Source organism: Camelus bactrianus, chromosome 12 (genome assembly GCF_048773025.1).
Source record: "Camelus bactrianus isolate YW-2024 breed Bactrian camel chromosome 12, ASM4877302v1, whole genome shotgun sequence".
In the NCBI taxonomy this organism is placed as follows: domain Eukaryota; kingdom Metazoa; phylum Chordata; class Mammalia; order Artiodactyla; family Camelidae; genus Camelus; species Camelus bactrianus.
Genome location: NC_133550.1, coordinates 62,548,526 through 62,572,135, shown reverse-complemented (window position 1 = coordinate 62,572,135; position 23,610 = coordinate 62,548,526). Strand labels below are relative to the sequence as shown.

The following is a 23,610-nucleotide window of genomic DNA, read 5'->3' as shown; positions in this document are numbered from 1 at the left end:
CTTGGAAGAAAACCTGGGGTGGACAGTCTACAAGACAGAAGCTCCAGCCCAGGAGACCCTCCAGACGCCATGCTTCAGCCACTGCTGAAGAGAAGGGCAGGGAAAGCCCCAGGGGGTCAGGGTCCCACTGTCTGTGGGCTGACCCAGCCTCAGGAGCCCACCTACAAAGAAGGTGTGCCTGCAAGGCAGCCTCCTGGAATCCAAGGCAGAGGGTGTGGACACCTCCCTGGCCCTCACTGAACCTCGGACGTCCCCCTTACAACAGTGTGGTCTGTCCCAACCTGTCATCTCCAACCAGGCTGTGCTCTCCAAAGGCAGAGCATATCTGTCCCTCTCTGTGCCCACCTGGAGCAGCAGCTTATGAGGGAATGAGGTCCCTGTCACTTGGAGGCATCAAGTTGCTAAGGAGGGATTTTTTTGCTGGAGGGATTCCCAGTCTCCCTTCCCACCCTGAACTCCCCTCTCCTCTCCTTTTTAACATCCATCACTCACTATCCATTTATTCAGCACCTCCTCACTGATGTCCCCCTCTGTCTGGCCCACAGGGCCTCTGGGAACCCTGAATGAAGACGACATGGTCTCTGCCCTCCAGAAACCACCACCAAACACTCAGTGGAGACAGATGGAGAGGGTGAGGGCTGGATGGAGGGTGATGACACTCTCCCTTGGCCTCCTGGGGGCCTGTACCCCACCACACATGTCCCCGCCCGCCCTGACCACACACTGCACATGTTCACGTGTGCATTCCCCTGAGCCCCGCAGCCCCGCGTGCACCTGCACACCACATATGCTAACATGCGTGCACAGCGTCCTCTGTGCCCCCAAGGCAGCAACGCTGGACACGGCCCACCCCCTCTTCCTGCAACAGCGGCTCTTAAGGGTCTCTGTGGTCTCTGGGGAAGCGCACGAGCCCTTTCTCAGAAGAATGTTCTTAAGTGCATACATTCTTTGAAGAATGCTTACCATTAGAAAGGAAAGAAGCCAGTTATGTTGAAATAGTTGTCAAAATATTTTTTAAAATCACAAATTTGTCATGGAGAACTATATGTGCTTCGTTATCAACACAATGAATAACCAGAGCCAGGGGCGGGTCCGATTCTGTGTGACGAGGAAGCGGGGATGAGTGGCAATGACACTCGGAGAGCTCTACAACGGCCGAGATGCAGCACAGATCTCCATGACCGCTACTGGTGACAGTCACGGGAACAGCCAGGAATCCCACCGTGCTTCATTGCCTCCATTCATAATAGAAAGAAATGCTGCATTTCGGTCAGAGGTCAGTGAAAACAAACATGCAACTTGTCCCCATCCAAGTTCACGAACGTTGTTCTAGAAATGCTCTCCTCCTGGGTGGCGGGGACACCACAAGCCCCCGGGCAGGTCCCCTTCCTACTTTGCAGACTCCACCTCTTAAATGCTGGCCCTTCTCAGGTCCCCAGCCCCCTGATCTCCCTTCTCCATTCCGTGACCCCACACCCACTGCCACAACCTCGATGACCGTCCCTGGGCTGACCAGGTCCTGAGTCTGTCCCAGCCACAGGCTCACTCACTGCTGAACTGGCCTCCTAGACACTGCCCTGGGATGTCTCCAGGAACCTCAAATTCATCAGGCCCAAAATGGGATAGGTCATACTCTCCGCAGACTGCCAAATTCTCCCCTGCACTTCACGCCCCCAAGAATAATGCCCCCAACCACCACCAATGCTGCCAGTTGTCCAGACTAGAACCCTCCAGAGCTTCCCTCCCTCTCATCCCCATGTCCATCTCAGAGACCTGTCCATTGCGCCGCCTAAATCTCTCCTCTCCACCCTCTCCTCTGCACCGCCGCTGCCCAAGGCAGGACGCACCCACTCACTCCTGAGTAACTGAACAGCCCCCTGCTCCAGCCTTGCCTCCTCTGATACATCCTCCATGCAGCAGCCCGAGGGCTCCTCTAAAACCAAAAGTCCCCCTTGGCTCCCCACTGCCTTCCAGAGAATTCCCAAATTCCTTGGCTTGGCAGTCCTTTGTGTAAGGGCTCTTGGCTGGCCTCATCTCTGTCCACACAATCTCCGCCTTCAACCTTGTTTACTAGGATGCACTTCATTGAAAGCTTTGCAGCACACCTGCTATGTGCGGGGCTGAGGGTCCAGGCCTAAAGAAGAGACAGGCATTAATGGAATATGGAGCCTGTCTTCACAGAGCTCACAGTCTAGCAGAGGATGAGAAAAAGCCAGGTACAAAAGGCCTTGTAAGTAGTACAAGGAGAGAGTGATGGCGCCCAACACAGGGTTTAGCTGGGCGTTCAGCGGGTGGCAGGCGGATCAATAAGCATTTGCCAAACAAGTGAATTGATGGAGAGTGAATGAGTTGACAGGTAGGAAGGAGGGTGGGGTGGGGCCTTTGGGTAGTTGGGCCAATGGATGATTGAATAAGCAGGCCGTTGGGAATGTGGGTGGATGAATGCATGGATGTAAGGATTGGGTGGATTAGGTGGGTGGGTGGGCAGATAAACGGGTGAAGAGATGAAAAGGTGAACAGATGGACAGATGGATGAGTGGGTTGGTGGGTGGACAGATGGATGGATAGATGGATAGATGGATGGATGGATAGATGGATGAGTGGGTTGGTGGGCAGATGGATGGATGAATGGATGAAGTGAAGAAAGGTGGGTGGGGAGATGGGTGGGTGGGTACATGGGAAGGTGGTTGGGCATGTGACTCTAGTAAATGGCAGCTCCAGGATTCAAAGCCAGGTCTATGTGACTTCAGGAATCCCTTCAGGTTGGGACTCAGCACCATCCTTGACTCCTCTTTCAGTGATTCCCACTCTCAGTCTCAGCCCTCCGCCCCACAAGACCCTTGGCTTCGTGATTTTCCCACACTTTCAGATCCTCAGGGGCTCTCAGAGACCACCTTGGCCAACATTTCTGAGCCGCAACACTACTGACATTGAGAGCTGATGATTCTGTTGTGGGAGGCTGTCCTGTGCATTGTAGGACATTTGAACTTTACCCACCGGAAACCAGTAGCACACCCTCCCCAAGCTGTGACAGCCAAAAGCATCTCTGGACACCACCAAATGTCCCCTGGGGGCAAGATCACTCCCAACCGAAATCACTGATACAGCTCAACTTTCTCCCACCAATTTTAGAAGAGGAGTGACCTCCCTGAGCTCACAAAGCTTGCACGTGGGTGCAGCCTCTCCCCCAAGCCCAGCCCCCCAAACCCCCACATTCCTACAGCACTTCACAGTTGGCTGAGCCTCCTCCCACTTTCTCACGTAGCTCAGCCAGATGGCAAGTGGCGCCCAGAGAGGTCAAGTTGTTTGCTCAGCATCACACAGCAGTAATCGCCAGCGTCAGGGTTAGAACTTGGGGAGAGAAGAGAGAGACGGGAGAGCAGAGCATGGCTCCACAGGACAGATGGGGATGGAAATGTGGAAGGCAGCCCCATAGGAGATCTGGAGGGACATGCGCAGGAAGACATCCTGGCTGATTAAAAAGACATATTGATTTTTCTCCAAGGGAAACAAATCGGGCCATTTGTCTCCCAACAGGACTGTGAGGCGGTCTGAGGGAGGCGACAGGTCAAAGTTGGCTTCTGACACGAAGCCGGAGCCGGAGCACAAGCAGGATGGAGGAGTAAAAATCCAATCATGTTTTAAATGTCCCAGGAGGAGGCTGACTCCTCATTAGCCAGCTAGCCCTCTTTCTAATCCGTCTGCTCTTTATCAGTTACAACGAGACCTCCTGTCTGGACTCACAGGCTCCACAGGGCTGGCTGCTCAGGCCCGGGCCCCCACCCCAAGCCCCACGCAGCCACCGCCAGGCTGGGTGGCCTAGCGAGCACTTCGCCTCTCTGGGCCTCGACTGTCAAGCGGGCAAATCTCAAGATCCGGCTGAGCTGCTGGGACAAAGAAATGCACCCAGCGCTTGGGGTTTTGGGTGAACGCCAGTGCCCTCTCTGGCACAGCCTTCCAGAATCTGGGTCCTGAATATCCTTCCCACTCCTGTCCCCTCCCAGCCCCCATTCCAGCCTATCTGCAACCCCGGTGACCCCAGCTTGGCTCAGCGCCTTGGACCAGGCTGTTTCCTCGACTGGGGTGCCATTCCCCCTTTCTCTACTTCACCCCCTTCAAAGTCCCTCCTGACTCCTGCAGCATCCCCGGGCAGGACAGGCTGACCACTCCATCCTCCTGGTGCCCACGGCCCCCTGAAGGTCCCTCTGCCCAGTCCTTACCCCATTCTTCTTCACTGGAGTACGATTCGGCTGTGGCTCTGCCTCCCCCATCAGGTTGGGGACTCGGTGTCCAGGTCTTGTACACCACGTCCCCACCCAAGTCAAGAACAGTGTCCAACACTATTGAAGCTGGGCTTCAGTAAACACTTGCTGAATGAATGAATGAACGAGCGAATCAACCAATCAATATCCATTACAGGAGCCTCCTGCTTGGTCTCCAGAACTTAGTCTCTTTCCCTCAAGCATCCTCCATTCTGCTCTAGCAACGACCACTCTAATAAATGAAGTTCCCACGTCCTATCCCTGCTGGACACCCTTCAATGGCTCCCCAGGGCCCACAAAATCAAGAACAACCTCTAACCTGGCATTTCATGCCCTGCTATCCAGCCCCTGCCTCACACTGTTCCAGCCACACTAAATTCCTCACTGTTCTCTACACTAGTCCCTCTGCCTGAAACACCACCCTCAACTGTTCTCCTGGAAAACTCCTACTCATGCAGCAAGACCCAGGCCAAATGCCTCCTCCTCCAGGTAGGCTTCACCAATGCTCCTGGGCTGGGTCAGGGGCAGCTTCTGCATATGTAGCTCTCTTTATATAGAAATCTCCAGGTGACAGTACCTGAGGTTGACCACGGGTCAGGCTCTCCCCGGCCCAGCTAGGCTCCTCTGACTGGCTGTCCAGTCCAACCTGCTGACCAGTGAGAATGTCCCATCCACTCTGGCCATGATAAGCATCCCCAGAGCACAGCTTGATGCTGACTTTTACTTCTGAGAAAAACAACCTTCCCTACACCAGATGGAGGGAAACGGACAATTTCCCAGACATGTGTTGCTTCTTCCAGCAACACTTATCGTCCATCTGGGCCTTCCCATTGGGCCAGGGCCTAAGGAGGAGGGGACCCTCCCCAAAAGAACCCCTTCTCCAGCCACGAGCAGACCGTGGCCTGAGAGTCTGGAGCCCCAGGTTCCAGTCTGCCCTGGCTCTGCCAAGTGCTCAACATGTGACCTCAAGCAAGTCATGCTCCCTCCCCTGGCCTCAGTCTCCCCAGCTGTAGAATGGGGAGTTAGCACTCTCCAGGCCCTGCCACTGCACGGGAGGGCTGAGAGAATCTGAGAGGTCATGGCGAGCTGGAAAGTACTTTGTAAACCGGAAAGTGATGAATAAGCCTATCTGTGCCAGGCCTGGGTGTTGGAGACACAGTAAAGTGAGAGCCACAGGCCAGGCAGTCTGGGGCCTCACACCCGGTGGAGGGGAAAGGGCAAGGAACAAACAATTCCCTGAGGCAGGAGGAAGCTTCTAGGCTAGGGAAGGGCTGATAGAGGGCTGAGGGGGTCTAGAGCGGAAAAAGCTGAGATCCAGGAAAACTTCCTGCAGGTGGTGGCTGGGAAGCTGGGGCTGGTGTGGCCGGCAGGATGTGGCACCGTGGGGATGGGGCAGAGGGCATCGCAGGGCAGACAGGCAGGGAAACAGAGGGTTCAGGAAACACCAGCGGCTTGTTTGGGCTTCAGAATAGAGCACACGGAGAGGAATAGCAGGAAGGCGGCTGGAGGCCAAACTGTGGATCATGGAAGGCCCGGAATCTGTCACTCCGGGGGTGACAGAGAGTCACTGAAGGCTTTTGAGTGAGGAATGAATAAGCAAACAAATGAAAGAAGGCAGGGAAGGAGGGAACACATTTGACAGACGACAAACTGCTTCCACACCAGGAGCCCCAGGGCCCCGAGGACGAAGGTGAGTGGGGAGGAGAGTGGGTCCGGGGAGAGGCCCTCACCGGAGGGCACACAGCTCTGGGCTCCCGGCCGGGTGCTCTCTCCATGGTGTAGGGGAGGCAGGGAGGGTGACGCCAGCTGCCAGTGAGGCGGGAGGGGTGAGCCCAGGAGCCACCTGTTTGGACAGGAAGAGGCGGAAGAGCACAGCCCAGATTTCCGGGTGGCCCAGACACAGGGGCCAGGCTCAGGGCAGGGAGGGCGGAGGTCAGAAGGAGGACTTCCCAAGTGTCAAGAGCCCTCAGCGCCCTGATTGGGTGGCCCAAGGCCCCGTCTGGCACAGCACGACTGACAGGTAGCCCGCCAGAGGCAGGGGGACGGACTAAATGACCAGAGCAGGGGCAGGAGGGTGCCGGGAGAGGGGTCTTCTTGCTGGTGACAGCCCCGTTTCTCCTCCCCACAGTTAGGGCTTGCCAGGTTGTCTCCCCTCTCACTCCCCAGCCTCCAGGCAGCCCCACCCCCCCAGGAATTAGCACATTCCTCCCCTCTCCCTGGCAGCCCGGCCCACAGGCTCCTCAGACCATCACCAAAGACGTGGGGCTCAGCTGCCTGCTGGCCTTCCGGACCCTTGTTCTGAACCAGGGCACCCAAGCCACCTCAGGTGGCCCCCTGCCAGTGCCATCATCAGCCCCGGTGCTGCCACTCGGCACTTCACAGTTTGCCTGGTCAGTGCTTGCCCTAGAATTCTCACTGGACCCTCTGACATTCCCACATTCCCAACTAGGAGTCGCTGAGGCTTCCATTTTGCAGATGAGCAAACAGAACCTCAGCAAAGACAAAGGCCTCTCAGCCAAGAAGCCAGGAGCAGGCTATCATTCACGCTCAACCAGGCCACAGTCCCTAGAGTCACCTCTGAGTCCTTCCAACACCAACCCGAAAGCAGCCACCCCTCCACTCGGACCCTCCTCTCCAGGCCCCACCAGCACCCTGGGCCACCATCATCCCTTGCCACCATCCCACAGGTCCGCTCTCCTGATGGTCTTCAGGCTGCCATCTCTCCAAGGGAGCCAGAGTGACCTTCCCTTGCACGTGCCTGGTACACGGTGCGCATTCGGTAAAGGCTTGCCGAATGATCTCATAAGTGGGTGAGCGCAGGATGGATGAATGAAAGCCCGTTCACTCCCTCAGCAAACACACTGAACCCTCACAGTGAACAGCACAAGGCTTGGAACCGCAGGGCTACGATGAGACGGTGGGCTCTGCCCTCTTCCTGCCCAGTGAGAACCCAGGTCAGAGGGTCCACAAGGCGGGGGTCTCAGCCAGGCGGACTTCGAAGCACGAGCACCCACAGACCCCAGCCCTAGCAGCAGAAGGCAGAGCCAGGCAGGGGGCCAGAAGCAAGCAGAAGTGGGACAGGGGGGCAGATGAGAACCAGGACCACAGCCACGAAGGCACAGAGTGTGAGCCTGCCCACAAGGAGCGCAGCGCCCAGTCCCTGCGGACACCACTGAGATGCTTCCTGACAAGGGCAGCAGGGGAATGGGCGCCCCAGGCAGCCGCTTCCTGACCTCACTGCCCAGCTCTCCCCATCCTACAGACAGGGAGACTGAGGGCAAGGAGGGGAAGTGACTTGTCCAAGGTCACTGGCAACTGGCGTCTCCTGCCTCCCAGCTCAGGCAGGCACCCTCCCCCTGCCCAGCAGAGAGGCAGCCTTCACAGCCGACTGGCTTCCCACCATGCATGGCTGGTTCGCACCGCAGCAGAAGCGCTGGCTCAGCGCTGGCTGGCGCGGGGGAGGCAGCAGCCAGGAGCATGCCGGGAGGGAAGGGGGCTGCAAAGTCCTCAAGGGGGTGGCCCCTGGCAGGATGCAGTGAGGTGCCTGACGAACGTACATGCTGGAACCCAGGAAGACCTTTATCCAGCCACCTGGAACTGAGAAGCAAACCTCCCTGCTCTGGTGGAGTGTGGAGAGCTGGTGTCTCCAGGCTCCGCAGGTGGCAGCTGTGTCCTGGGTAAAAGCTGAGCCTGGGGATTCAGAGAAATTGAGGTTTTCATGCCAGCTTTACCATATCCTGGCTGCACAACCTGGAAAAAGTTACTCAACCTCTCTGAGCCTCACTTTCCTCCTGCGTAAAATGGGGCTCTGACAGCACCTACCTCTTGGGGTGGTTATAAGGGTTAAAAGGTAATAATGCAGGTAAAGCATTCTGGGCACAGTAAGTGCCAGCTCTTGCTGTTATCAGCCCTGAACCCTCTTCTGTGCTGGGCACACAGCTGGGTGCTTTGCAGGAATCATCTCTTATCATCTTTAATTATCCCATTGTAGAGATGAGAAAACTAAGGCTCAGGGAAGGGAAACCAGAGCGAGCACAACCCACCACTGGCCCTTCTCCCGCATGCAGCTGGTTACGCTCCTAAGAAAGGTTCTCAAAGTCTAATCTAGGGTGGAAAATAGGTTTCCACCTAATTAGTCATGCTGCCAGAATGCCCTGCTGGAGGGTGCTATGATCGGTTAGCAATGACTGCACAGATGAGGGCATGGCTACTAGCAGCATAACTGGCACAAATTTACCTAAATAACAGAGATTGAATCTGATTTTCCCCAGAAACAATGTCCTCTGAAGGCATTATGTTCTATCTAAAAGACTTGGTGCCCAATGTCTTATCGAATCTACCATGAGCAGGGTTTCATCAGCTATATGTGAGGGCCCTGTTCACCTTTTGGACTCGGGTAGTAAGAGTGATGATCACAGTAGGGAGGGTACAGCTCCGGGGTGGAGCACATGCTTAGCATGCGCAAGGCCCTGGGTTCAGTCCCCAGTACCTCCATTAAAATAAATAACCAAATAAATAAGCCTAATTACCTCTCCCCCTAAAACAAAACAAAAATAAATATTTTTTTAAAGTGATAACCACACATATGCAGTTTCTCTAATCTACAAAGATCCATTTTCACGTGTGTATTATGCACTGCTGTGGTCTTCAGTGCTATCCTGTGAAATGGGTAACATCATCCTCATGTGACAGGTGCGAAAACTGGGACTCAGAGAGGCTGAGAAACTGGCTTATGGTCACACAGCAAATAAAAGGCAGAACCAGCCCGTGGATCTGTCTCCCTCAGGTCCCCAGTGCTTTCTATACATCACCTACTCATGAGTCAAACAGCACAACTGATCCCTTGACGTTTCAGACCCAGAGCCCCCCCAGCGGAAAGCCCGCTGCCAGGGCACACTCACAGCCTGGGCCAGGCAGGGAGTGGTGCTGACATGTGGGTGTGCCCACTATTCCCAGCCTGGCTCACCAGCTCAGGGACGGTCCCAGCAGCCCTCTGGCTCTCCAGTGAGTCAGGCGGTGACTCAGGGCCTACCTCTGTGCTGGGTGAGCAACTGAGTCAGGGAGCACCAAGCTTCAAGGGGCAGCTGGCTCTGAGCCAGGGCCCCTCTGCAGCAGGGACACTCGTGCTCAGGACATCTGTCTGGGACAGAGCTCCCACACAGCCCTGCCCCCCTGCCCCTCCCCGTCACCCCGGGCCTGCTGGCCTGACCCTGATGCTGACATGTCCACCGTGCCTTTGGGGTCTTGAGGGGGAGCAAAATCCTGCAACATCTGCAAATGTGAAGGGTCATTTTTGGCTGTCACAGTGACTGAGGGCCACTACCTACCAATATTTAGGCACCAAACATCCTGTAATGTGCCAGATAGCACAGACCACAAAACAACGTTACACTCAAAGTGCCAACCGTGCCCCCACTGTGGAGCCCCAGGTTAAACACTGCCCCCTCCCAGGGAGGAGTAGGGGGAGGGAGGTTTCTGGCCAGGGAAGAATCCTGGAGCCCCAGCACCTGATCAAAGGCAGCCCCCCACACCCTAAAGCCCCGCCTGCGTATCCCATGAATGAGCCTCTGCTCCAGTCATTATTGGAGACCCTGCAAAGACACCACTGATATGCCCCCAGGGAACACTGAGGGAGCATCCACGGTGCACCAGCCACTGTGCTGGGGTCCCACAGTGAGCAAGACAGGCTCAGTCTGTGTCCTGGTCACCTGACAGCACCCTGAAGGAGGGAAATGTTAGATTCAGAATCCCACACTAGATAGTGACAACAAATGGAGACGATGAGGAGGAATCACAGAGGGCTGCCCTGAGGAGGTGACACTTAAGATGTGACTTGAAGGATAGAACAAAGGATGTGGCCAGGAAAGGGAAAGGATTTCAAAGGGAAGAGCAACTGAGAAGGCCCTGAGGCCTGGAAGAGCACAGGGGAAGCAGAGCAAGAGAAATGAGGCAGGATCTCGGGGCAATGGGAAATGGAGAAGGGGCTTGACGCAAGCCAACCAGAGGCAGACGTGGAGGCAGGAAGATCTGTGAATCTGTGAGGAGGCTGCTCCCTGCCGCCTTCCAGCCCCAGTCGGAGGCACAACAGAGAGAGTAAGAGGTGGGTGGAACCTCGCCTTGCAGGCTGGGGTCAGCTCCCTTCCCCCGGGTCTGTGCCCACAAGTTCCCCATCAGGCTCTCATCACCCCTGTGGTCACCATCAGTCACTACGAGCTTGTCCACAGGCCAGGGTCTGACTCAACTCTGCATCTACAGTCCGGGCACAGGCCTGGGGCTCACACTTGAGGACTTCCTGAACCAGCCAGGTGCTGCATGACCCCCATAGTCATCAGCAACTTCCAGAACATTCACATCAGCAGGACACCAGGTCCTCAGCAGTCCGAGCCCCATGGCTGGAGGTCTCCCCGGACCCACTACCTGAGCTGGCTCACGGCCACCAGGCCTCGGACCTCCTGACCAGAGGAAGGTGTGGCAGACAAGGCCCCGAGAGAACAGCCGGGCCCTGGGCAGGGCCCAGACCAACACAGGCCGCACAAAGGATATGGGTTACACACCATCTTGATGCACCAGTTCCGCGGGCTGGTGGTCTGTCGCAGGCAGAAGAAGGCAACAGGCGCCAGATCCGGGTGAGGGACGTCTGGATCGACTCCATCCAGGGGCTCCTCAGGGCCTGGAGGGGAAGGAGGGGGGCTCTGGGGCCCTGGCTGCTCCGTGACTCCTGGCTCAGCTGCCGGGGCTGCAGCAGGTGAGGAGGGCGGCGGGGAGCTCTCAGCCATGTCTTCTGCGCTAAGCAGGGAGCCCTGCGGAAGAAAAAGAGGCAGCACTTGGTGGGGGCAGGCCTGGCATCCAGGCCCCGACCCGCCTCCCCCGATAAGGGAGCACGGCTCAGACAGCCCAGCTCCAGCCCCCGGGCCCCTCACCCTCACTCTGGCCGTGATGACTAGGAAAGAGGTGATGCAACCGAGCTGGAATCCACTTCTAGGTTGGTGGTCTTGGGGCAAGTCTGGTAACCTTGCTGAGCCTCAGTTTGGAGAGATGAAAAGTGGGGAGAATAAAACCTTCTTAGAATGTAGCTGTGATATTAATTGTTGTTGTTACTTTTTGTTTTTTAATGAGACTAGAGTTAACTGTTTACTGTGTGAAGGTAAAGAAAATTTGCAGGAAAAACGTGAAAGTTATTGTAACAGACATTACTGCCAGGATGACATGTGTTACAAAGGAGAGATTGAGGTACTGTGGGACCAGATACCAGAGGACCTGGGCAAGCCAGGAGGGAATCAGGGCAGGCTTCCCTGAGGAAGTGAGACCTGAGCCAAGGCCTACAGTTGAACCCAGGGACCCCCTCCCCTACTCACTGCTTCACAAAGCTGAGAACCCAGGGACCTAACACACATCAATCTTTTTGCTTTACAGTTGGAGAAACGGATGGCTCAGAGAAGGGACAGGATGGACACACAGCCAGGGAACAGCAGAGACAGAACTCCATCGGGCCTGGCTTCCTGGGTGTGTCGCCTGGGCAACCGCCCACGGCCCTGTACTCAGAAGGGCCCTGTGCTTGGTTTAGTGCTCTGCGGTCACCAACTTGAAATTCTTAGTACTTTTTGATCAAGAGGCCCACATTCTCACTTTGCACTGGGCCCTGCAAATCATGTAGCTGGTCCTGAGTTCAACTCAGAGATACTTCCACATCCTCGTCTCATCTAATGCTCATTACAACCCCAGAAGCATTATTATGCCCATTTAGCAGATGGGGAAACTGAGAAGAGAGGAGGCTGCCAAGGCTACACACTGAACTAGGGCATGTCTAGGGTCAGAAGCCCGCGCCAGCCATTCTGACTCGGGGATGACTGACCGTGGTCGCTCAACCCCCTCCACAGCCAGTCCTACTCCTCAGGGCCTGCCCCTCACCACCTCACCCAAGAGTCTACCGATCCCTGCACCCTCACCCACCGGGGTCTCCTGGGCCCTGGCACCCCAGTAGTGCCAGACTGGGCAGTGGGAGCCAGAGATGAGGCTCAAATCCCTGGCACCCACCCAGCTGCTGCCCGTGACTTCTGAGCTATGGGCTGAGCTGCCTGGAGCTGATACGTTTGGACACTTCTCTGGCCCCTGGAGGCAACAGGCGGGAGCTGGCACCTCCTGCCACTTCGCCCGGCTGGTCAGCGAGGCAGAGTTTTCTCTTGAGCTCAAGGCTTTGCTCTCGGTTCCAGAAAAACAGCCATGGGCCTTACATAAGCTCCCAGGCACCTCGAACCGCCACGTGTTAACCACTGGGCGGAAAAACATCCTCCCCGGGGTGGCTGTAGGTCTGCTCACCACCGTACCAGCCTCAGAGTCTGCCACTCCCTGCCCTGGCCCCTCACTCCTGCCAAACCAGACCTCTTCAGGTCCCAGAGTGCCAGCTGCCTCCTCCAGGCCTCTGCTTATACTGTCTCCTCTCCCTGGAGCACGCTCCCCATAACTCCCATCCCCCGTTCTCCCAGGCCCTGACAATTCATTAATCTGGCCAACAATGTGGCTCATTTCCTGAGCACCTACTATGTGCAGGCACTGTGCACGATCTGGGGTTCTTCTGGTGATTAATTAGACTTGGCACCAGCCCTCATTCAGCCGACACTCCAGAAAAGGAGGGAGGCACATGGGTCAATTAATTTTTCTCTCTGGATTTCCACAGCTTTTATCATCACCAAGCATAATGTAGAATTTATGTATTTATATATTTATGATTTAGTGTCTGTCTCCTGACCTGAAAGAAGGCTGTAAGAGAGCAGGGACTGTGGTCTGTCTCATTCACTGCTATGTCCCCCAGCACCTGGAACAGTGCCTGGAACACACCAGGTGCTCAATAAATATTTGTTGAATAAATAAAAAGTGTTGGGAAGTAAATAAACAAGGGAGAAAGGTGGGAGTAGAGAGAACCCACCTTGCCCTCTATAAAGAAAGACATTTAAGATAAAAACGATGAGAATCTCCAGGTACCAGGAACAGCATGTGCAAACACTCGGTACATGTAAGGAACAGAAATGAGGCCAGTGTGGCTGCACAGGAGGCAAAATTGGAGAGTTTGGCAGGGCCTGTCGTTAGCCCAAGGAAGGAGCTCGGGTTTTATTCCAGGTGCAACAGGAAGCCACAGAAGGGTTTTGATGCAGGGAGTGGTGTGTTCTGGTCTGTGTTTCTAAGCCATCCCTCTATAAGCTGAAGGGGGAGTGGGTAGAGGGACAGGAGTGGAGCAGGGAGGGCCAGAGGGAGACCGGGAAGATGGGCTGGGCTGGCCTGGGATGCTGGTGGAGATGAAAAAGAAGGGAGTGGATTTGGATATATTTTAGAGGCAAGAGCCTGGCCTTGCATCGGCCCTGATGCCACCCCGCCCAGCACGGCGAAAACTGCAACTGCATGGGTGGACAGTGCTGCCAAGGCCTCAGGGACCACACACAGCCACCTCCTCTCCTCGCGCTCAGCTCCGTCCGCTTTGTGTTGACTTTCCCTTCGCCTCACTTGGCCCTGTTTAATGCTGTCACACTGTGCTGCTCTCCTTTGTTCTCACACCTTTCCCCCACACTGTGGGGCTCTTAGAGACCATGACTGCCAAGGCCACCAGCTCACTCCCCAGTGCCCACCCAGACCACCTCCCTCTGACCTGCTCCCCATCCCCAATTCCCTCTGCTCTGTGCCTGCAGCCCACCTCCTGTCCACCCATGGCTGAAAGCTCTTGGAGAGAAGGCAGCTGGGCCCCCTGGGCTCCAACTTGTCTGCAGATGGAGCCTCAGAGAGACGAGAGGACTTGCTTTAGGTGGCAGCATTGGTGGATTCAAACTCAGGTTCATCTGGTCCCAGAGTCTGAGCTGCCCCCACAGCTGGAGCCTCCTCCCTCCAGGCGCTCCGAGGGTGGCCCCCCAGGCGGGGATGCCGTAACTGGACTGGCCTCCACGAACAGGGGCAGGAGCAGGACCCCACTGTGTCTAGAACATATCCCCCAGTCCTGACTCCACTGCCCCCTTGAAGCCTCAGTTCTCTGTAAAGCTCAGCCCTCCTCCTACCTGCCTCTGCAAGCCCCTGTGAAGAGGCAATGTGATGTGGATGGAAAGGCTCCCTAGGACCCATGAAAGTGAATGTCCAAGCATGCATGGGGCCGGTTGTGCCATCCCCAGGGGCTGCCACCCCAGCCCTATTTGTTATCACCACCGTCACCACCACCATCACCAGCACCACCATAACCACCATCATCACCGACCACCACCATCACCAACAACAACCGACACCAACACCATCATGACCACCACCGCCATCACCATCACCACCATCATCACAGCATTACAGAGGCTCTGACTGAGTCTGACCCTGTGCCAGTCAGTGTTTATGTTGACTCCCACACAGTTCCATGATCTACAGTCCGTGCTCATTCCTACTTTGTGGAGGAGGAGACTGGGGACCGGGAAGTCCAGCAGTGCCCAAGGTCGCCAACTAGCAGAGGGCAGAGTAAAGGTCCCAGTCCAGGTCAGCCACCCCTGAGCCCAAGCACTGAACCATCTCAGGCACCACCCTGGGACAGGGGAAGGTGCCCTGGAACAAGTCCTTCCCTCCCAGCCGAGTCAGCAGGCAGTGCAGATAGAGCCACTGGTCCAGCCAAGACCCCCCCAAGTATGAGCAGAAATCCTCCAAGTCTTCCCAAGTCTATGGGGAAACCTGCCGCCCGGAGTCTCCCAGCTGGCACTCCACAGCCTTCAGAGTGTGCTGTTGGGGAGCCTTGTATCTGCAGAGCTCAGAGTCCTGGTGGAGAAAGACCTGAGGCCTGGCCTGGTCACTCCAGGCCGTGTGTGTGTGTGTGTGTGTGTGTGTGTGTGTGTGTGTGAACATGGGCAAGCAACTTGTTTACCCCTTTGTCAACAACCACACATCAGCTAATGTCACCGCTTGAAGAACAAACAACAAACTCATTCTGGGAATTCTAGAATCCAGGAATCTCAGAATCAGAATACCTTAGAATCACCCAGCCTGTTAGAGGCCCAAGATATTAATGACAGTTCCCTTAGACTCTAGAGTGTGTGTTTCAGGACACTGGCACTGTAAGCCGAGACCTGTGTCGGAGTCTGGCTCTGACACCAACCCGCCTTAGCAACACGACTCAGCCTGGCAGGGACCTCGGATACCCTGTCGATAAAATGAGGGTGACGGCTGCTCTGCAGCAAGGCTGCTGGGAGGATGAACTGGGGTAACACTCACAAGCCCCTGACCACACCATCAGACCCGGGAACAGTGCACAATAAGCCCGCGATGGTCTCCCATGCTTGTCAGTGCCATCAGCCACGGAATTCCAGAACCCTGAAACTTAGGTGGCCCAGAAACACAGTGTCTGATTTTAGACCCTATGGGCTCCAGATCTTTGCAAAGGGAAAAGAATGGGACCCCTGAAGTGGCCTAATTCATCACCACACGCATTCACCAGCACAAAAATGACAGCTGCACACACGCACACTCACAAACACAATCACACACAGAGACACATACGTACAATCAGACATTCACACAATATCCAGTAGCAGAGAACTACATCTCACACACTGTCACACTCACAGATATACACAAACCCACACGCAGACACACAATGACACACACAGACGCAAAAAACATTTACTCACACAGACATGCACTCACACACTTCATACACTCATTATCACACACACACAACACCCACTCACACACACACACACACACACACACATACACCCACCAATACAGAGCCTGCATCTGGTGGCCTGTAGAAAAATCTTTATGAGGCTGCCGGAAACCTGTCTCCCAGAATCTTCCAGCCGGCATCTCAGAGCCCCTGGAACCCCCTGTCGCTCCCTCTTCCGCATGACAGCCCTGCAGATGTGTGACAGTGGCCTGCCCACCCCCAAGCCTATCTGCCCCAGGCCTCTTGTCAACAGCTCCCTCATCTATTCCTTTGGTGAGGATTTCCAGATCATCTGTTCCTTGGGACCTCTCCCCAATCACACTCGAGTTTTTCTACTTCCCTCTGCAAGGGCTGGACGAGGTTTGCACCAAGTCACTCAGAGTAGAGCAGACAGGTCCCTGCCTGATTCTGCAGGGGCAGAGAGAGAACTCTGTTGATGCAGCCTGGGAGCCCCAGAGCCTAGCTGGCAACCCAGTTACTGTAGCAACTATGGGGCATGTGGTCCACTGGTCTCCTCAGATCATCTTCGGAGGAGTTGCAGCCAAGTCAAGGCTCCTCTAGCCTAAAGAGGAATGGCTAAAATCTGGCCTCTAAGTGAAGGACTTGACACAAAACTTGCTCTGGTTTGACCAGTCAAGCCTGCCCACCTATTGCAGTCACCTTGGTTCTGTCACCAAAATCAACAGCTAGCCCTCCCAGCTTTGCAGTGTGCAACGTACTGGATCAGCAACCCCTCCGATGACGGTGAACAAGAATCATAGCCAACATTATTTGTTGAGCACTTACTACGTGCTGGGCACCTCATCCTACCGAATGAAGTAAGCACTTTTGCTCTCTCCAACGTAAAGGTGAAGAAACTGAGGCACAGAGAGGTTAAGGGATTTTCCCCAGGCCAAGAGCTACTCAGTCAAAGAGCTGGGATTTGGATCTGGGAGGTCCAAATCCAGGTCACCAGTTAAAGGGCTGCCCAGGCTGGGCTGCCGTCAGAGGGTTGCAGCCCACTCTCCACCCCCAGTACCTGTCCTGTCGTCACTAGGCATTGCCATTTGCTTGTCAGCTCCCGGCCTTATGACAAGTACCAGCAAGTGAGGCTGTGTGTTTGAGCGCTTCCCAGCAGGTGACTCTGCTGATCATCTTTCACTCACTCTGCAGTAACTAGGGCCTTGGGTCCTCAGCTAACAGATCAGGATGAATGTGGCCCCTGATGGAAGGGAGACATTCTGGCAGAAAGAGCACTGGCTCCGGAGTCTCAGGGCCCGGGTTCAAGTCCCAGCTCCTCCCTCTCTGCATCGCATCCTCTCCCCAAGCCTCATTTCCTCTTGTATCAAACGCAGAACACGCTGCTTTCTCTGACTCACAAAAGGGAAGGCAAATGGGGAAAACGATTGGGAAAGAACCTTAATGGAAGAAAAACAGCCTCACTGCACCAGGCCCCATGTCAGGCACTGTGCAGACATTTCTAAGCCTCACAAAAATCCTGTAAGGTGGAAGTTATTATCCCAGTTTTACGAGAAGCTGCTGCTCCCGTGATGCTGAGTGCCTTGCCCCTCGGGGCCATGCCTGTCATCCTGGGCGGCTCATGTTCTCCCGGCCGGGACAAAAGCTGGGTGACCCAGGGAAGAGGCCTGAGTCCTGGACCAACAGCAAGTGGAACGCAGTCCTGGCGGCTCCTCAGGGCCGGTGGTCAGAGGTGAGAAAAGGGAAAACCCTGATGCTCTTCTCAAAAAGCATCGTCAGTGAGACCGCCCTGGCAAGAGCGCAGGAAAGGGGGAGCTGGCAGCAGGAGGGCCTCCCAGACAAAGGGAGAAGGTCTGCAAGGCAGGGCCAGGTCAGTGCTGACCTCAGCCCCGAAAGATGATGATCTCCACCCTGGAGAAACCATTTCCCTCTCATCCTCTCCTGCTCAAGGAGCCCTAGGAGCCCAGCACTCGCTCCAAGGGCATCCAAACACCTAGTGCTTTCAGAGCCTTCCATGATTTGTACCCTCTCCACCCTGTATCAAACATAGCCCTGGTTTTCCTTTCTGAGAGCACACAAGGAAATCAGGCCTTATGGCTGTGTGCCCACCTGGCACCTGGCATGGGGGATGCCCCAGGCCCCTCCCAGGGGCACAGAAGCTCCAAGAAGGCAGGCTTTGTCTGTTCCCTTCTCTTCATGGCTATGTCCCCCAGTGACCAGAACGGGGCTTGGCACAAAATAGGTGCTTAATAAATGTAGGAGAGAAAGAGAGAAGGAAATCAGATCTGTTTTCTTCCCTCCTTAGATGGCAGCCATGAGGGGGAGAGATTCGGCCCACACCTTCCTGGATATCAGGATCCACAGACCCACGAACCTACAGACCCAAGGATCCTGCATCCACAAACTCACAGGCTCACAGACACCTACAGATCTGCAGATCCACGCACCCATGGACCTACAGACTCAAAGACCCACACTCACACGTTCGCAGAGACCCGCAGACCACAGATGACGGAGCATGGACTCACAGACCATGCACCTGGCTCCCTGGGCTGTCTGAGAGCTCCCAGCCCAGCGGGAGGACTCCTAGAAGCACAGGGGTTGAGGACACAAGGCAAAAGCACATCTTGGTAACGTGCGGGAAGAAAACATTCTGCAGAAAAGAACAAGAGGGAAGGAAGGGGTCAGAAAGGAGCAAGAGGGAGGGAGGACAAGAAAGGAAGCTGGGAGCCAGGAGAGAAGAGGAGGTGGAGGAGAGGGGAGGAGGGCGTTGCTCCCTATGCAGCCCACAGGGTCTCCCTGCAGCCCCCACCCAGCCCACCAGCCTCTCTTTCCAGCCATAGTTTTCGAGCACCCTGAACCGGGGCTGGGAACCCAGAGAACAGAGCAGCTGAGGGGGAGACAGCCGCAAATCAAGGAGCCCCGCAAGAGCCTGTTTTGTTACCTTGGAAAGCATTCAGAAGCTGCTGGGGGTGGGAGCCTCTTGAGGGTGGGGGAGGGACAGAGCGATGCCCACAAACAGACTTTCCTGGGTGGGGGCGCTGAGGCCCTGGGGAGCCCCACTAGGGGCACAGGGTGAGGGTGGTAGAGAGAGCAGTGGAGCGGGACAACAGGAGGAGAGTCGGAGGCGACCCCCTGGCGGGTTCAGGATGTGACTCTGGGTCCAGGACCACAGGGAGGCTGCAGTCAAGCCAGTCTCTGCAACTGCTTCCAGCTTGGCTGCAAGCTCACGAGGCGCAAGCTGTCTGTACGGAGCCAACGACAGAGAGTGGGAGAGGAGGGCTTCTCCGCTCCCACCTCCCCACCCAAGGTCAAGGGGAGCCAGGGCACAGGGACTTGGAAACTGCTGCTTGGTGCCCCCTGGTGGGCCTAGGAGATGCCCTCTCAGAAGCGCCTGGAATGGGGTGAGGGGAAGGGGGTGGAGAACCTTGGTCAAAGGAACTGGGAGGGACCTTCAGGCAGGCTGGTAGCCCCTCCCCCAAGTTATCCCTCAGGTGCTCCAGAGACAGGCCTGGGCAGCTCTGAGCAGCCAGGAAGGGAGTGCAGCAGTCATGGCGTGGTGACCTGGCCCGGGGTGCGTGTTGGGAGGGAGGGTGAGTTTAGTGTCAGCCAGCTCAGCAACACCCCCATATGTTCTCCTCTTTTCCTCTTCCTCTCCGAGACTGCAGCCCCAGAATCAGTCCTGCTCAGTGCCACCTGCCCTGTCACCCACTGGATCCCCTGCCTCTGGTCTCAGCATGGACGGTAGAGGTGGCAAGGAGACAGGGAGGTCTCCAGACTTCCTGCCCAGTCCCCATCCCAGGCCCAGGTACTGGAGCCTGAACAGAAAGTTTGTTCTAAAGGGTGGACAACAGTTTCCAAAGCCAGTCCTTTGGGCTGAGGGGTGACATGGATCCAAGAGGGGCATGGGCCAGGCCTGAGGGTTGAGACCGTGGGGAAGCAGGGCGGAACTCCTCAGCCAGCCCCTTTCCCATGGGGCCTAGACCACGGACCCACGGCTTCATCGGCACAGCATCCTAGCCCCAGACAGTGCCGCTATCTGCTGGGTAAATCCCCCAGGCAGTGAGAGACAGCAGGACAGACTGGCTCCCTGCACAGGGCAACCTGAGCACCCCAGCCCTCAGGACACTCCTCACGTGGCCTGTCAGACCCCATCACACTGCACGGCACAGACGCAAGCAAGCTTCCTCTCTCTTTCACACACACACACACACACACACTAATAGGGACACACACGCACACACCTGGCCCCAAAACACAGACTCCCACGGCTGGAATACAGCTCAGGGTTCTCCCCAGATGCCAATCTCATCCAACGCTCAGGAGCCCCCAGGACCCTGAAGGGAAAGAAAGACAGAAGCAGAGCAGCTGACTGCCGCCTCAGCCTGGGCCCATCCAAGCGCCCCCTCCCCCAGGCAGCATGACCTCCCCCCAGAGGCCTTCTCACCCCCTGCCAAGGCCTCTTGCCCCCCACATCCCCCCACACACCACCCAGCGTACAATTAAAACCCAGTCATCATAAATACTCATTATATAACCAGCCCCAACGTGCTGAGGATTCCTTTTACCCCCGAGAGTCCCAGCTCCGACCCCGCCTGGCTTCACACAGGGAGGCCTTGGGGACCCCCTGGGTGCTGACCAGGGAGGGGGCCGGCTCCCACCACGGCCTCGAGGAAAGTTAAACGCTGCCTGGGATTCCCCCATTCAGTCTCCCTGCTGCCGCTGTCCCTCCGCCAACACCCCCAGCTCAGCCCCCTGGACACTGACACCAGCTCTGGTCCCGCTGGCCGCACAGCCGCAGCAGCGGAGGGGCAGCGGGACAGACAGACAGCCTGGGCCCCCGGCCGGCAGCCTGACTTGTTGAATAAATTTCTGCAGCGCTGGCTCAGCCGGCTTCAGCATTGGCACCGAGAGAACTTTCGTGGCCTTAGAGAAGGGACCGGTCAAAGTTTCCCGTCCTTCCTCCCAGGGCACCTACCCCGAAGGCATGGGATGGGGGTCCGACCTGATGGGCACGAGCGGGTGGGGGGACCTGTCCCCAGAAATAAATAAATAAACGCCTCAATAAAGAAAGAATCCGACTCGCCAAGAAATTGGCATCGAAGCGGAGCCCTCCCTTCCTTCCCCTTCCCCCCACCCCACCCCCACCTACCTTGGCATGGACTTGGCCGGGCAGCGGGGGTCGTTCAGGTTAGAACCGCCGGGCCGACGCGTCCCTCCGAACCCGGAAACTGAGGGGGACCCGCAGCCCCGCCAGCCGCCCCCCGCCAAATCAGGATCAGCTGAGCCCCTGGGGCGCGAGGGGCGGCGGGCGGTGGGCGGCGGGCCCTGGGGCCCGGGCCATGGCGGGAGGAGGCGGCCGGCTGGCGGGAGTGTCGGCGCGGCTCCGGCGGGCGGCGAGAAGCCGGCGGCGCGGACGAGCCGCGGACGGAGCCGGAGTTGGAGCGCGCGGCGGGCGGCGGGCAGGCGGGCGGGAGCGCGGCGCTCCGGGGCCGGGGCCGGGGCCGGGGGCGGGGGCACTGCGGGGACCGAGCGGCGGGCAAGTGCCCGGAGAGGAGCCGCGCGGGCGGCGGCCCGGGGCGGGGGCGCGGGGTCGGGGCCGCGTCCCTCGCGCGGTTCGGCTGGGCTCGCGCCTCCGGCCCGGGGCTCGAGGCGCGGGGTCTGCGCGCGGCGGGGGCTGCGGAGGAGCCTGAGCGCCCGGCGGTGCGGGGACGTGCGGCGGCGGCGAGACCGAGCCGCGCCGCGTGCGAGGCAGAGCCGTCCTTATACTGACACCAAATGTTTTCGGGGAAAGCTGCAGGCGCGGGACGCTGTAGGGGGGAGGCGTGGAGGCGACAGACAGACTGACGGCGGCGGCCGGTGAGCCCCCACCTCTCCCCAGAGGGCAGGAAGCCTCCAGCCTTGTGGCCACCTCCTTTAAATCCCGGGTCGTGCCTGGGGGAGTGTCCTACCCCCTCAACATGGGGGCTGCGTCATGCATAAAAAGGGAGGGACCCCATTACTGACCACCCCCAAGTCCCAGGTGCCTGGTTGGCCAAATTATACTCCGGATTTTCCCTGAGATGCTGTGAGAAGGCGGGAGGGAGGCCTTCACTGCCCCAGTGAGGGGCTGCCCATCTAAGACCATCAGCTCTTACACGGTGGATCCCGGCTGGAACTCAGCTCCAAAGGTCACTCCACAGCCCAGACAACCTCCCCATTTCTCATCCATACTCTGCTTCTTCCCAGCCTAAAGGCTTGACAGAAAAGCTTCCTCCTCCAGGAAGGCGTCCAAGAGAGCCTCCAGGTGGAACAGATGCCTCTTTTTCCAACTGCAAATACCCCAGCCTCTCCACTTCCCCTGGGTCACAGGAGCCTGCGAGGTCAGAAACCTCATCTCAGCTCTCCACCCCCACCTCATCTCCTTGAAGAATGTGAGGGGCACCCTGCTGGGCTAGGGCTGTGAAGGAAAGCGATACTGAGGCCTGCCCTGGGACTACTTGGTCTGGCAGATGGGCAGAGCTTTGGAGGAAGATACCCTCAGATCTGATCCCAGCTCAGCCACTTCCTGACTGAGAGCCTTGGGCAAGCCCCATGAAGTCTCTGAGCCTCAGGTTCCACATCTGTGAAATGGGGATAAAAGTTCACGCTTTGCAGAATGAGAACAGTTTAAAAAGGGCTTAGCACCATGCCTAGCACATAGTAGGTGCTCAACAAATACTCATCTTTTAATCTGTCCAGGGAGACAAGGCAAATCTTTGTCACCAGACCACAGTACAAGGTCACATGAGCACACACCAGGCTATGCAAGGTCTCAGAGGCATGGATGGAGCAGGCCAGAAGGTGTCCACGGGTGGGACAGATTTATTTCAGAGCAGAGTGGGCTTCAGATCAGGAGTCTCAGGGAAGGCCCCATCAAAGGCCAGAGGCTTACACTGGGCCTCGAAGGCTTGTAGGACTGAAATAAGAGAGGAGGTGGGTGGAGAAATGGCATCTAGGAGGGAGAAAGGACATATGCAAAGGCAAGGAGGTAGAAATAAGGTGGCACAAGTAGGCTCCCAGTGCCCTGACCGGCTGAGTGCCCAGCTGGACATCCCCAGGCCTGGGACAGTGAAAGGGAACAGGCAGCAAGGCAGGGAGAAGATGCCAAGTACTGCTCGCTTTCTCTCCATTCTCGTCTGGCAACATTTTCATTAAGTTCAAAGGCTGGTTAGGACCCTGAGAAGCCACCAGATGGTGAGTTCTCAGGAATGGGTCTTTTCAGTTACAGCCTCCCACGCAACTGCCCAGCCGCATCTTGCATACCTGGGGTGACGAAGATCCCACCACCTCCTGGGGCAGCTCCTTTGCTCTCTGGGCATCTCTGATCATCTAAAGTTCTTTTTCAGATTTAAGGAGAAATTTGCCCCCCTCTATGACCCTAGTCCCTTCCCTGTCCCGGCAGGACTAACACCCTCTCCCCAGCCTCCTTGAAGCATCCACACCGGCAGGAAGTCCTGCTTTATGTCCAACCTGCTTTATGCTTCAACTAAAGCCTGTTGTCCACTCCTTCCCTCTTCTGCCCACCCCACCGCTCAGCAGAGGGATGGGCTCTGGGGACATGGAGAGGTCATGGAAGAAGTGTTGATGAGGAGTGACCGTCAAACCTGCTGGGGGATGGGATTGCAACTCCAGGTCTCCACAAGAAGCAAGGCTGCGGCAGTCCCTCCTGGAGGCCCTCACTGGCTGCAGGAGCTT

At 56.9% G+C, this 23,610-nt stretch overlaps 1 protein-coding gene across 1 annotated transcript in view; it reads right to left on the bottom strand.

Annotated features, from left to right (window-relative positions):
- The window catches only part of CACNA1I (calcium voltage-gated channel subunit alpha1 I), a 110,924-nt gene extending 89,653 nt beyond the window's left edge, over positions 1 to 21,271 (bottom strand). The window contains exons 1-2 of the mRNA XM_074375583.1: positions 21,047 to 21,271; positions 10,806 to 11,062 (exon numbers count right to left, since the gene is read on the bottom strand). Of these exons, the coding sequence (XP_074231684.1) occupies positions 10,806 to 11,038 (233 nt within the window). The 5' untranslated portion in view covers positions 11,039 to 11,062; positions 21,047 to 21,271. The remainder of the gene's footprint in view (positions 1 to 10,805; positions 11,063 to 21,046) is intronic.
- Between the last annotated feature and the right edge of the window lie 2,339 nt (positions 21,272 to 23,610).